This window comes from Micropterus salmoides, unplaced genomic scaffold, assembly GCF_014851395.1.
Source record: "Micropterus salmoides isolate LMB-PRFRI ecotype aquatic unplaced genomic scaffold, ASM1485139v1 Ms_hic_scaffold_15, whole genome shotgun sequence".
In the NCBI taxonomy this organism is placed as follows: Eukaryota; Metazoa; Chordata; class Actinopteri; order Centrarchiformes; family Centrarchidae; genus Micropterus; species Micropterus salmoides.
In genome coordinates this window covers 13630518-13646161 of record NW_024040596.1, presented here as the reverse complement: position 1 = coordinate 13646161, position 15644 = coordinate 13630518, and the positions used below count along the sequence as shown (strand labels likewise).

The 15644-nt window shown below is 38.8% G+C and overlaps 1 protein-coding gene across 3 annotated transcripts; it reads right to left on the bottom strand.

The window, feature by feature from the left end:
- Positions 1-1594: 1594 nt before the first annotated feature.
- On the bottom strand, positions 1595-6740 carry tank (TRAF family member-associated NFKB activator). 3 transcript variants are annotated; one of them, XM_038720431.1, is made up of 9 exons: positions 6561-6740; positions 6280-6337; positions 5415-5555; positions 5017-5125; positions 4764-4834; positions 3932-3984; positions 3724-3842; positions 2652-3049; positions 1595-2042 (listed from the first exon to the last, which is right to left on the bottom strand). In XM_038720431.1, exons 3-9 carry the CDS (start codon positions 5511-5513, stop codon positions 1872-1874), a joined length of 1020 nt encoding a protein of 339 aa, XP_038576359.1. In that variant the 5' UTR covers positions 5514-5555; positions 6280-6337; positions 6561-6740; the 3' UTR covers positions 1595-1871. The 3 variants fall into 3 exon arrangements, with proteins under 3 accessions (XP_038576359.1, XP_038576357.1, XP_038576358.1); XM_038720429.1 differs by lacking the exon at positions 6280-6337 and having other exon boundaries at positions 5415-5556; positions 6561-6734; XM_038720430.1 differs by lacking the exon at positions 6561-6740 and having other exon boundaries at positions 5415-5556; positions 6152-6289.
- Positions 6741-15644: the final 8904 nt, after the last annotated feature.

The following is a 15644-nucleotide window of genomic DNA, read 5'->3' as shown; positions in this document are numbered from 1 at the left end:
TATACACAAGTGAGTAAATATACGGTGTACAGAAATACACACAGAAAAAAAACTATCTGTCAGTACCAGTTTCTTCTTCCAAATAACAATGAATGACAACATAATTATGAGCAAGCAGCTGTTCATGATCCCAGAGAGAAAAGCATGCAGGCTGCACAATGTTCAACTCTTCACAGATTAACCAGAGAAGATCATTAGGGATGTGTATTTGCCAAAAAAATCTGAATACATCCTCCCCTCAGTGTTCATGATGTGATGTGACATATAAAATGATGTGATTTCTGTCACTCAAAAATTAACATGCATTATGTTTAGCACATTATATTAGATGAGTATCTAATATTCACCTTTGTAAATACACCAGATGACATGTATGATGACCCTTTTCCCTCACGTAGATGACGTGTTTTAGTCACGCTCTTCTATCTTAGTCTAATGACTCACTAGTTGGGAATAGTTGATAGCATTACTACATCGCAGATTTTACACCCTTCTGAGCTATTTATGAAACACAGTAAAACCTTCAGCGCCAAGTACCAGTTAAGCTTGAGATAAATCAATCAGTCTAATAAGCAGTATTTGATTAGGAGAAGTGAGTTATATTACCCAAACACTTGTAAAGAGGGAAAAAAATGACTGTTTGCAGTCTTCACACCAGCTCATCTACCCAGCACAAGTGTTACCAGCCCATAGCTGAAGAGCTGCAAGGTCCTCTCTGCACAACCAACGTGTTCCAACACAAAGTGTCCCTGTTTCCTCAAACATAATCACACTGAATGGTGAAAATCACTGCAATTGTTCGCAAAGGTGTGAATAAATAATGTAGAAGTAAGTCAAAAGCTGATGCTGCTATTAAGAAAATACTCAGATTTAGTTAAATGTTACATACTGTACATACTGTAAAATATCATACTGACTGAAACATCACCAATTTCCAAATTACAATTGCCTGGATTTCACTGTTCAGTTTCTTTAACATTTTGTGAAATGATCATATTTTCCCATTATTATTCATATCTATAATGTAACTAGAATGTCTCATTTTATTATATTTTATAAAAACATATCATGTAAATTTATCCATTAAAATAAATGTTAATATAAGTACAGTATAATATTGCCTAAGATAAACTGTTACACAAATACACAAATAGCAAGATAATTGGGCATCTAATTGAACAATGAGCTTGTGCCTAATGTTATGTGTTGCCATCTGTGTGGAGAATTTTAATGAACACATGGCATTCTAACTTTTAAAATGATCCAAAGTTGGACATAACATAAACACATAAAAAGGAGGAAAGGTGTCTCATTTCAGCAGAAATTAATGCAACTATCAGTTTACTGAGCAAATCTTCATCATTTGTCTAAGACTTAATGTCTCTCTAAAAGGAAATTGTTGCATGTTATTAAAACAAATGATGCTTTAAAATAAAACTGTATAACTATGTTAAATAAAGTTAATAAATACACATCTTGACCACCTTATGTATGTATTTATGTATATATGTATGTATGTATGGATACATACAGTATTCCAACCTTTTCCTTTTCATTTGCATGTTTAAAACGATTTCAAATGATTTAAAAAATCTTGCAAGAGTAAATGTCGGCTTTATTTGCTAATATATACCATATGATGCATCATCGTCACTTAGTAGGTAAAATCTCAGCGTGATATTAGAAAAATATAATAGGCATGAAAGTGTACCATTCAATTCTTCAAATTAAATAAATGGGTTCAAGTCTTATTGCAGTGTCATTTCAAATCCAGTATAGCGCATATAATTCATGGCATGCAGGACTACACCATGAATACAGTAAGTCTTGGAGTAGTTGCGGCCTTGGCCCGTCAGTCTCTGCTTCCACTGTCAATTGTCGGATTCATTCTTAGGCCAGCAATGCGAGTAGAGGTGGCTGTTCATTCGGTCCTGAGGAACCACAGCGTGGCAGAAAGCACACTTATCAGGACTGCTGCTCTGAGGCGCCGCCAGCTCTGTCCCCGCGTCAACTGCATCAGACAGCTCAGGGCTCCAGAGAGGCTGCAGAGCAGGATGAACCAAAGAAAACAATATATTATTCATGCTCTAAACAATCCTTACACTCACTCTATTAAAGCAGGCTGGACCACTTGGCCTTCACGTTGAAGTATCTGTTGCTTTAAGAATTATGTCCTCTATCTACCGAGTGTTTAATCATCTTACTATTTATGTGTTCATCCAAACTATCAAAACAGTCTTGCCTATAATAAATGCCCACGTTGATGTAATCCAGGCAAAAGAATCATATTATAAAAAACTGGACCAACTTTTAGATCTTACCGCATATCATTCACAATATTTTTATTAGGCATTTATACACATCAGCAAATAAAATCCAACTTAACCATCATACTTGTTTCATCAGATTCAGACACTGTAATGTGCTTCCATCTGGCTCACACTTTCCAGCAAAGATGCCAAATATAACCAGAGCATCCATGCTTAAGTAAAAAAAGATTCAGCACACATTACACAGTAATACGTTTCAAATTAAGCCAAGGGGATTTTTTTTTTTGGACTTCACACCGTTTCACTCCACCATTAGCAAAGACCAATCAGAAACTGATAATTTGCTACTAGTTTTCTCAGACCTTCTCCTGTGATTCTCACCTGCTGGGGTCCCCGCACACTCTCCTGGGAGAGCGAGGGTGATGTTGAGTGGGAGGGGGATGTAGGGTAAACAAAAGGCATGGGCAGTTCCACGGGCTCCTCCTCTGCCAGTGTGGAGGGGACAGTAATGAGAGGCTGCTTCATGGGCATGGTCAGACCAATGTGTCCCTCTGGAGCACTGTTCAGGAAGTCATATTCACTGTCCGCAGAGGGCGGGAATTTGACACTGAGTTTGGTAAAAGAGTCTACTAAGTCCCTGTCCTCGGGGCTGGCACCACGGGATGCCAGAGACGTGGGCGGGAGTGGGATATCCACTGCTGACCTTAGCGCTGAGGAAAAGGGTGTCTCTGCCTCTTCTGTACGGTCTGTGCACTGGATGGGCATGGAGAACCGCTGATCTGTCAGACGGCAGAAAAACATGCAATTTTACACACTTGTCTCACGCAACATGTTGATGTATTCCAGCGCTGGCTTTAAGGACGTTTGAGCTTGGCAATGATTTGAGAAGTTGGACACTTTCAAATATAATTTAGGTCTTTTCAATACGTATATAACAGGAGAACATATTTATCAGACATTGTATTAACACAATTATTCATATACTAAATATGAATAATTGTGCTAATATTATTGGTTATACAGCTAATATCCAGAGCCAGCATCATGCATTTGTCAGTGGAATTATAAATGTGTATATCCATGCTATGCACAGAGGTGGCCAGCCGTGGTTTGAAAGGGCAATGAGGCATTCAAGTAGTTAAAGGTAGGGCAGGCAGGGTGCGAGCAGGTAGGTAGACAGGTAGGCCTTATTACAGTCCTGCGTCATTTTTGTGTTAGAGCATTTGATATATTGATTGCTGTCGGGAGGTAAAGAGAATTAATTAAAATAAATTGCCTACCCTAGCTTTAAGGTATCAAATTATCTTATAGAACAATGCAAAAGCTAGTAAACCCATAAGCTGTTATGACAGAGACAAACCTATTTCAATTCAACACAAGTAAGTGAGGAAAGAAAACAAGTGGATTTAAGTTCAGGCATTAAAAAATGGTAGGTAATATTTTACCATATTACCATTTGATGTTTCATTTCCAGCATGGAATCTTTTTAGGTGATCTTTCTGTCTTCTGGTTAGAGACCTAATCTGCCGGAATTTCCCTTGAATTGCTTCAAATGCATCCAGCATGTCCTGACTGACAAACAAATAAATGAAGAGTGAGAAAAGAAATACACACACACACACACACACACATATAGTCTTTGTACAAGGAGAGACACATACTAGTCAACGCTGCTGCTGACTGGAATAAGAGGAGCAACACTGCCCATATTCTCCTGGGAAAAAAAAGACACATTACATTTATATTATTTATTAGCAACAATTAATCCAAGAGCATATAGAAAATACATCTGGTGTTTTATTTTTCATCACAAATGTATATTCACTGGTGAACAATATTTCCAGGCCCTGCTAAATAATAAACAGCAACGCTCAAGCCGCTGATCTGTGCAGTGATACTATCCTCTAGCACCATCTGGTGAAGAAAGGTGGCTACACCTTGTGTGGCATAAAATAGAAAGGGTGGATACTATACACAGCAGCAATGTAACATCTTATGTCTCCTCTAATGCTTGAATCTTTGGACAACAAATGAATGCAAGCATGACAAAACGATGAAAACCTATGGACATCCCCTTCTGAGCAAATGACAAGGAGATCACTTCTCATAAATATCATGTAATTATCTGCAAACTGCTTTAGTGCTGTGTAAACAAGGGTTTGAAACACTGAATAAATAATTGCATTTGCAGGCTGACTGAGAAATAAAAATTCTTAAATGGATGATGGTGAGATCTTACACTCACTCACAAAGACAGTGCTCAGAACTTGTCTGACAGGGTCAATCACATAATGATCTGTTCATTTTCAATCAGTGTCCCTTTAACATCCTTGTTTACACAAGTGCTACAACATCAGGCAGTACTATCAGCTTGTGTTTTTTGTATGTAAGAGGAAGCTGTATGTTTGCTTATGCGGAATTTCATGTGTGAGTATGAAGAGGATGGGGCCATCATATTGCAGTTTTCACATAGTGTAGCTGTAGCGAACATACCAGGTACTGTATTTTCCTATAAGCGCTGGCCCCATCAAGGAGATGGTTGCAAGGCTCACATTTCATCTCTCCTTAGAATCCAAAACAGTGAAAATTAACAGTTTATACAGGAGGCAATGCTGGATGAAACAGACACATTACAAAATCCATTACAATATGTTGTCAATTTCAATGCCCAGAATGCAATGCAATGCAAGAGTACATTATGGTGGCGACACACAAGCAGAGAGATGATCTGGCACGTCTCACTAACCTGATGGTTGCCTTGTTGCCGATAACTTAGCTTCAAGTTTTGAAATCAACTGCTGCTGGTCCTCTATCTGCTTTTGAAGTTTTTGAGTGTATCGCTCATAATATTCAGTCTGTGAAAAATTAGGTCTCTGTTAATTTTGTAAACACCATTATTTGCAGTCTTACGTTATGCCTATATGTGTCACATGTAAAACTAAAAATCATGTTAAAAAAACAAGACCTCTTGCTGTTTGACTGTTAACAAAACTATAAAGAAAAACCACGCTTTCAGTATATTAGTTAAAAAACATTTCTCGTGAAACCGGCAATGCAAGCTACTATGTGACTTACTGTTTTGTGCTACAACGTTTGGCTCATTTCATGCAAACTTTGCAAAAGTTGCTCTCCTCATATCCTTACCATTTGCTGCAGCTCCTTTTTAGCATTGTCCTTTTCAATGGAGACCTGGCGATAAGCTTCAAAAGCTTTGTTGAGCTGGTCTCCGATGTTCCTTTCCATGCCGTGTGCTCCACAATCATCACTGACACAGCAGACATGAGCCCTGTGAGTGAAATCCCCAAATGTTTTGATCCACTCCAAAGACACACACTGGCAAAGACAGCACTTTATTTGACTAGTGAAAAAAGCATGGCGATAGTGCCCCTTTTTGCTTGTTTTATAATGTTTCCCAACACACACAACAGTCCATTTGTCTTAAAAAACTAATAAAAAGAAGGTCAGTAACTATTTAAAGTGGTGTGAAATGATTTGGTTGATTTAAGTAAGCTACTGCTGCAATGACAAAACTGAGAAAACACACTTCCTAATCTGTATTTATTGCCAAACAATACTGGCAGTTCCGGTGGAATATATCATCTTACATGCAAAAGCAAAATTGTATTCAACAATCGATGCCTTGTTCTAGTTCTGAGAAATAATGTGCTGTAGGCTGATTTTTTTTTAATCAGCAGCTGAGGCATTGAAAAGGTAATGACAAATAAATACAATTACTCAATGCATTTGCAATTTCTTGCATAACTCTTATAAGACCACTGACCTAACCAATCCTAAAAAAAAATTATTTTCAGGTCCAGTATCAGCACGGAGTATCAAACAACTTCTGAGCAATGTGGGAACAATTGCAGCACCATACTTACTGTTGTAATAGTTAACATGGACGCGTTGAGATGATGCAAAACAAAAAATAGGCTGGTGTCAGTTTCACCCAGTGCTGCTCGTCAATTATTTATCAATCTTCATTATAAATGTCATAGTAACGCACTACCTGTCAGTGACACTACACACTGAGGGCTCCTGGATGAATCCACAGCAAAGCCTACAGGCTGCGTTAGAAAGGGAGAGACACACTAACGTTGGAGCTCGCCGACACACAACAGTGGAGCGCTTTAAAAGTGTCATTCAAAACCTAATCCGCAAAGTTCCGTATTCTTTAAACCGTAACTGACCGGTTAGCAGTGGCTCATTCAACCGGTGGTGGATAAAGCGACCGAGCAACAACTCCACAGGTCAGTTACCCTCGCCGCCAGTGACTGAGTGTCCTCTTACCTTCATTCGAGTAAATGTTAGAGCCGAATTTTTTGTTTTGACACCACCGCAGCTTCGTCGCCTAATCTTCAGATGCAAAGTTACGAAGCGCAGGAGAGGATATGGCTCTGTATGTTTTACATAGCCTACTTGAGTTGGGAACTTCCCTCGGGGAATCCCCTGCTCTGTAGACTTCCGCCTTTACTCGATACTGGCCAATCAGCGCGGAGCTCGGAGGAGCGCTGGGTGGTTAGCTGGTTAAGGGTTCTTCCAGCCTACGCGTCTGCAAACCGACTGTTGTGCATGTGAAAACTGTCCCCAAACTAGATTATACTGTGCTTTGCTCTCCAACATTTTTCTTACTTTATTGAACGTTTAACAAGGTATGTCGAAAGGGGAGATTGCCTGAGCACTTCCGTGTTAAGGGGGCCCATGGCCCGAAAATGTGCTGTTGGTCCCCTATTGTGGTAATTTTATTAAACACCACTTTATTTTGGAATATGTACCTTCGTGCAATTAATTAAATAACATAAAAGCAATGGAAATGCTGAGTATGGGAATTGGGGGCCTTAGAATGTTTATGTGGTAGCAGGCAATTCAAGTCTATTTGTAAAGCACCTTTCAAAAACAAGGTAATTCAAAGTGCTTTAGGTCTATATAAGACATGAAGACAAGATATAACATATATCAACTTGTACATTATATACTATCTTTGTCCCTAAACATTGGAATAGTTTATCTCTAAATTTTAGATCGCCCAACTGAAATAAAAGATTAAAAAAACAACTTCTTAAGAGTCACACATTTAGGCTACTCACTTTTTGCTTTTGTTGATGTTATTTCTGTTTTGGAAATATGCTAGTGAAAAATCTCAAGGCCTTTTTCACAGAAGACATTTTGACATGTCATACTGTAATAGGAAAACCATAGGTGTAAATAAAATATATGATGGCTTAATTTCATTTAGCTGCTTCAGCTTCAGGGTCTGGTGTTGTGCATGCTGACTCACTGTCACAGTGTCACGGTTTACTTGGACCTTTGAATATAACAGAGCTTTTGTTAATGTAATTAGTAACACCTGTGCTTTTCCTGCAAATGATGAACCAAAAATGTCTGCTGCAAAAAAGGCCTAGGTTTAAAAAGATTTTTAATACTCACTAATGTATCCCTTGTTACCCCGAACGGGTTTTGTTTTATGTTATGTTTTGGAAATGTACATCTTTCGTGATTGGATTATAGGATTGGGTCTTACAGGTTATATCTTGGCCAATACATTCTGATTTCAAATAATTCTAATAAAAATGTATGGGCATTCATTTTTTTACAATGACCTTCCATGTGTTGTGAAGCCCACATAATTGATTATTTCTTCTGTATTCTGTGCACATGTGACATAGCTGGCCACGGGGCTTAGTATAAATATTGGTAATTTAAAGCTGCAGTTGGTAAAAACTAAACATGCAATGCAAAACCTTCCACGTGTGTCTCTCCGCTCTCTGTAGCTTTTAATTAAGCAAATGTATGAATGAGACTAATCACGGATGAGAGATGCCACACCCCAATGCATATGCAGAATTGTTAAGAATATCTCCCACATACTCTTTATAAAGACACTTAGGTTTTCCCATACAATGTAAGCACAACCGTCCAGGCAAGATTTGGTCATCTGTTCCACAGTACTCCTTGAAAAACACCTCTATGAAGAGAAAACTGCAAAAATCCACAATTCCTAGCGTTGATGGGTTATTTCTAGAAAACTTTAGTTGGCTTCCACCTCACAAAATTGACAGTGAGCTGTGATAACAGGTTAGCTAGTAAAACATGAGTTAGGTACAGAGCAGGACTTCTGCACAGAGGAGCCCAAAACCTAAGCTCCTCTTTCTGCAAATGTGCAAACCACAAGACAAATATTTAGTGAAAAATAATATATCAAGTAAATTCTTGACAAAACAACTTACATGTGCTTTCAGTGAGCTTACCTTGAATGTTCATCAACAAACATTACCAGTGTGCTTTGCTGAGCTAAGGTTCCCCCCTGGTGATATTTATCATTTAAAAGGTCATTTGTAGCCACGATTTATACCACATCGGATCCGGTTCGTATGTTGTGGCCAAGACTCAATATCATGTGATGTTATGGCCTCCTTATGCTCCCTCCAACTCACTTCTGAAAACCTGTTCAGGGCCAAACATGAAATGCCCAAATGACAAAGAAATGCTGAATTATGATGATAGAATATTTAGCTGTGAAAAATTGGGTCACAGCCACAGCACATTGCTGTACATGGTTGCACTTCATCTTGCAGCATTGGTTTTCATTTGGCATTGATATAGATTGCTAACTTTATGTTTATTTTTGGACAAAAACATTCATACATACAATACTGCAGTAGCTTAATTTACCCAGACAGGGCTTTTTTTCTGGCTCTGTATTTTCATTATGATTTTTATACATTCTTTTCACTTCTTTTAAAACCCAGTGTGCTAAAACAAATAATAAAATAATAAAGTCACACCCTTATTTTAAAATAATAAAATAAGGGGTGAATGTCTCACTGCTTTCTTAATGCCTTGAATGTAAATTTGTAATTTATACATGCATCCTTTCTTTTTCGGCATGAACAGTAAGTGAATAATGATGCAATGCTCCAGCCTTGTGACAGAAGGGTTAAAGCCCTTCCTGTTTCCATACAACTAATGCTTATACATTTCACCAGACCTCCTCCATGCTTTAGGTTTTACTTTGTAATGTGTATCCACTCTGATCTTGACTAGATGTGTAGCCGATGCACCTGTGTGCCACAGAGAGAACACTCTCCCCAGCAAAGGGCAATCCAAGCCATACAAGCAGCACAAAAAGAATAACCAGTAGATGGCAGCTAAGAGTGACTTATTGAGATGCAATATTTTCTTAACTTCCTTAAAGTAACTTTAACCTCAAGTTATTGAAGATTCTTAGAGGACAGAGGCAGAGTATGACCCACTGAAGCTGTGAAACCAAATGAAATGGGTCATTTATATCTGAAGTGTCAGCATCATAGCAGTGTAAAATGCAATTTCCATGTAAAACTTTTCAAATGTACAGTTGATTTTAAAGGTGTTAAATAAGTCATTTAATAATTACCATAATACACTGGAATTGATAGCTTACCTTTACTTTAAGTCCCTTAAATTGCTGGGTATGTGGCAAAATCACATTGATCTATTGAAGAAATAGATCTTACAGATCATCCAATATTTTTTCAAATATAAAGGTCAATATTTTGCTAATGTGATCACTTACTGCATATTATAACAGTGCATTATTTACAAGCATTTGCAGCTTTTCTTTTAGTTTAAATTGTTGTACACAGGGAAGTATGTGTTATGGGCCAACAACCTTTTCTCAGTCTGTAACTGATTGACTGACTAACTCTCTACAAACGAGGGAGCAGGATAAGTGGATGAACATTTCTTGTCTCCATCATTAGTTTGAGCATGCATTAGTGCAGACTCCAGTGGACTCTCTCCAGTGGCCTGGCTCCTCCTGGGATCGTTTTCTGGAGTCCTGCCACAGAGTTTGTCGTCCGTGGCCCTCACTGACATTCCAACCTCAACCTCTCCTCCTGCTTAGAATGGCTTACGCTCCCAGAGTGCTACAAACAACCTCAATTCATATAAACAACTCTCAGAATTCCTTTAAGGAAGAGAAAAGCAGGCCATCTTGTGTTTTCATGGTTGCTTTGAACTCTGGATTTATGGCAAGCTGACATACCTCTTGTCTTGTGGCTCTGGAAAAGAGAAATGCCATTTAGACTGTGGTATACTGATAAGCAGTGATTTGATAATTGTACATGGGGTGAGGGAAATGAGTCATTTCAATGACCACGCAATCATTCATACCATTTTCTCTTACTGTTTAGTCCTCAATCCTCCCTTTGTTCATCTTTCCTGAAGAGGAAATTCTATTACCCAGCCAGCTGCTCAGGATATTAAAATGTTACACATAAACATCAAAATATCAGATGGAAAAAAAAAAAATTAGGCATACGTTTACCTGAAAACTTTACCTGCCATGCCTGGTTGAGAATGAACAACACTAAAGATGAGAAAAGTGCCAAAATGACGAGACGTTATGGATACTCCCTTCGCTTTCATGTGGTGATTTGTTCTGTTTGATCACTCTCTCTCGCTCTCTTTCTCTTTCTGTCCTCCAAAGTGAGTAATGAATGCTCTTACTTCACTCTCTCATGTGTTACTTATAAATCATAATTGCCTCCATGAAGCTCCACCATGCATTATAACACTCACATATAGGTCAAAATGCAAATATGCCGTCATGTATCTCACATCTCACGGGGGAGGAGCATTTTTGACAACAATATGTCCATTTCCTGCATTGTGAAACCACAGTGTATTGGCGCTCCAATAACGCACACGTACTGAAGTGGTGTTGAATAGATGAAGAAGAAGAGCAATATACTGGGAGCTTTGCATTCATTATAAACTTTTGTTGCCTTCAGACCTGTGATCAAGCTTTATGTTATGTGTAGCCACTTAAAATAGATAGATTCACAATAAATTGAACAGAGAGATGTTTTTCTGTTAAGAAATTAGTCTCCCATGGCAATTTTTGTCTAATACATTGATACATTGTCTTCAATATCCACGGTTAGTATCTGTGTGCGAAATTCCACGAAGTATCAGCTGTTGTGATCATCTATTACCCAGGCAGGCAATCCTATTGTCCTTTGCAATGTGTCAGTGTTGAAAACGGTACTAAGCTTGCTGTTTCAGGGGCCCCTGTTCTAGATACACATCATACTGGAGCCTGGTTGAAGCTCAGCAGTAAATCTTGAGCCAGTGAAGGGTCCATCCATATTTTCTCTGAGTCTAGCAAAATAAACAATCTGCTGTAGGTCTGCAGAAACCCAAAGAGGGGAGGGCTGAGGATTCTGGCAGGCTGGGGGAGGAGGGGGAGGGGGGGACATAGATCAGATTTCAGGAGCCCAGAGAGAGGTGGTGGAGAATGGAGAGAAACCTTGCTGTCAAGAGTCCAAGAAACTACAATTTAAAAGAGAAATAATATAAAAATGGTATTTCTTCCTTACCCTCTTAACTTTGTCCTTTCACATGTTTTCTTCATACAAAATGCTTGCACTACGCCCAGTATTGTGTTAGTTCTTCATCTAAACTGTAGTCCCAAAACTATTTAAATCACAATGTGCAGTTTGTGTTTTTTTCCTGGAATATGCGAAAGTAGGTGTGTGTGTGTGTGTGTGAGAGAGAGAGAGAGAGAGAGAGAGAGAGAGAGAGAGAGAGAGAGAGAGATCAGAGCAGACCACTGAGCCACTTTGGTTTCTATCACAAGCTAGAGCCACACACAGTATTGTTTTGGTTGAGGCTCTGGCCTCAGGGGCTTCCTGCTATTTGAAGAGGATGGGTGGGGATGAGTATGTTGAGAAACTGTGGGAATATTCTGTACTTCTGAGAATTTTACACAATTTCTCATTTATCATAAATCTCTTTATGGGACATTTTATGATCATTGGACTTTTGCAGACTCTTGAAGGCCAGGAAGGATCAAAACAGATGTATGTAGTATTATTGTGTGTTAAATCACAATCATATGTATTGGTACCTCCACAGTGACCTAAATAAGGTGTTGCTCTTAACGGTTTGTCAAAAAGACTTTCCTGCCGGCTCATAGAATTTCCTGATTGATAGCGAGAGGAAGTTCTCTCCCTGTTCCTGTTACATAAGAGCTAAACCACAAACCTCTCATTGAACAAAATGTAATGTACATTGTGTGCAAGGTGATGAGGAACAACCAAACTAATTCTAACATCCCTGAATATGTATTTAAAGAATTGATCAAACATATCCTATTACTTCAAGTATCACTGAATCAATTTTACTTAACCAATGTCAACAGTCAAATTCCCCCAAAGAGAGCCAACAATATATTCCTGTTTGTCCTCAAACATGTGCATTGATTTCTAATTTGTCAGTATAAGATAAGGCATTTCACACATCCAAAATCAATGGTCATGTGAACAGGGAGGGTCATGGTGCTGTGTGTTTCCCACAGCAGGGGAGAGGATTTCTAAATACCCCACTGAACGCTTTTGTCTTCATGGGAAATGTTGGCATCACCAAATATTCCATCACTATTACTTTTTCCAGGTCCTACAAAGCAAGGTACAGTATGTTGGGTTGCATATACTCACTGTTCTCACTGGATTGGTTGTACTTGATGAGGCATGTGGGATGTGGGATGTCACCTCTATGAGCTGGACAAACATAGCATGCAAAACACTGGATTCTTGTTCTTGTATTTGCTCTTTTGTCCTGACTAAACAATGAGAACAAGTCGGCATTGGTTCATATTGGAAATTCTGTCAATTATTTTTCAAATTATAGCAACTTACTATAAGATAATAGCCTTATAGAGCAGACTGAAGGTAAGTTGTGTCACTTTGTAGGATAAAATAGTGCATAAAGTCTGTGGAGATGGAATAAAACTAAAGAAGTGAAAGGGCATATGAGGTTAAGAAGAAAGTCCCTAGCTGACCTGCAGGCATCTCAGCTCACATAAAGAACCCTCTAGTGTGTTTCTTTACTCGAGTTCATGAAAATTTTATCACCATTTCTACCAGCAACAGGAAACACAAAGCATGCATTCACACTGGACATTATTCTGTACTTTTTGGAACATTAGCACATCTTTAAACACACTTCCTGAGGGGTTGTCAGTCAATGGACTATGTAGCCATTCATTCATGGCGTCTCTTATGATTATAAGGGATGGGAGGAAGGATTCATCTGAGATTAATTAACTGTTTACCAGTTGACCAAACAAAGCATTAGTGTGTAAAAAGTGAATAGGCAGGCTACAAATCAGCTTGGGTTTTGGGGGGATTTCTGATGTAACACAAAAGTTGCCACAAAGTAACAGAGTGCTACCTAGTGTGACATATAAACTGATGTGCAAAATTGTGCATACCTTTCACCCCATAATGAGATTTCTTGGTTAGCCTCATCAAAATAAACATGTATTTATCTTAATACTGAATTTGACCTCAAACCTGTAGGCATAACAATTCAAATGCTGTTTCTAGAGGATGGACTGCACGATTTCCTTCTCTCTCAAGACTATTTTAAAATAAAGCCAACTATGAATATAGATTATTCAGAGAGAACAACTCTTAGCAAAGAACAGATAATTTGGTAAAAAAGAGTTGACGGCAGGCTGCCTCCACCAAAGTAAACTTTAAATCCTTCAGTCAAGGTGAATAACTCCCATGGTGAGAATGTGGACAATAGTATTATGCTGAGGCTGAACAGCACCATACAATGTTTACAATAAAGTTTGGAGAGTTGCCTGGCAGCAGAATGTACACAATGAACTAGCCCAGTGGCGTTGCTCTTTATGTCAGTGTCAGGCCGTGAAAGAACTGCCATTGTACACATATGACTCTCATTCTCGGGACATTTGCCACAAGCAAAACGAGGGCCAAGCTGCACAACAAAAACCTTTCCCACTGCTGTCAAGTATTTCCTCTCCTATATTAGAAAGTGTTCAGAAAAGTGTCGAATGCGTGTCAAAATGTCAGCAAGAAATATGAATCAAAAACCTCCTTTTACAAACCCCTGTATGTGAGAACAATTTTTAAAAGCTAACATTGAAATAGAAGACTTTTATTTGTCCTTATAACTAACCAAAATGATGAATACAGTATTGAAATGCAATGGACGGAGCAAATGATCACACTGTTGTAAATCAAACAAAGATTACCATATGGTGAGGGATTCCAAATGATCCTGTAATAAAGACTATGAAAGCCCATCTACTCATTCCAAACCTAACCATAATCTATAATTTATCTCTTAGTCATTCAAAAAAGCATCCTCAGTTGTTCAATATTACACTGGACCAGTAAAGTGGCTCATTCATTTTTGAATAACTGAGCAAGGCTGTCATGAACACCGCCCCCACAATTAAAGACCAGAGTTGTGAATGTGGCATTTTTGTCGGTGACACACACACACTCACACACACACAGGCACTTACAGCTCTTTTTTGTGGGTAGTTTACAGTCAAGAGTCAGGGGAAGTGAATGTGCTGCGACCAAAGACCCCAACCCAAACCTTCCATGCAGACAGGAAGGCACAGAGCTGTAACTAAAAGCTTCCTGGAGCTACTAAAACTCTGTGCAACACCGATTGAGGCGGTGCCACTTCTCAGGAATCTAACACACAGAGGAAGTGAGGAGAAATGTCTGCCTTTCACAGAATGAGCTGTGAGACTGTAATTGCTGTTATTATTTGTGAGAACAAAACAGAGAGAAACACCTTCTTCATATACCTCAGAGTTGTTTGCAAGTAGAGACTGTTTTCATTAGTTCAGGGAAGAGTGAGAACAAGTAGCACAATGTCCTAAAATAACCTCACTCTCTTATTTCCCTTGGAAATACCCAGTGTGTGTGTGTGTGTGTGTGTGTGTGTGTGTGTGCGTGTGTGTGCGTGTGTGTATGTGTGTGAGAGAGAGAGAGAGCTTGTGTCTCTGTGTGTCTGTAGGTTTGTGTCTTAGTGATCTTGTAATCTTTGCATCTATGCATGTTTGTGCCTGTTTGAGTGATTATGTATATGCAAGTTAACCCTGCATCTATAATGAAAGGAGATCTCCTTCTGGGGAACGGCATGCTCTCTGGATATCTGTTTGTTCCTCCATTGCCAAAGGCTGCCCTTCATGTGAAACAACCTGAGGACAACCTTGAGGTGATTTAGTGGTATTTTGTACTGTAGGCTTTGCATTTAAATGAGATATCCATTCCAGGTCAGTTTTGTAATATGGAAATTGTTTAATTATAGATAAACCCTCATAATGATTCTAAGACAACATAACATTAATTCTTAGATACATGTGCAGGTTTATTTAGGTATTATTATAGTGCTACACAAATTTAGGGATCAGAGATTACCTTCTCTTTCACTGTTTCATAGAAGGTTGTGTGTCCCCCCCCCCTTTAGTACCATGAGTAGAGTGCTGAATCAGACCTCCCTGTCTTTACTCATGCGGACCCGTTGACTCCTGCTGGTCTGGTGAACTTCTCTACATGCTCT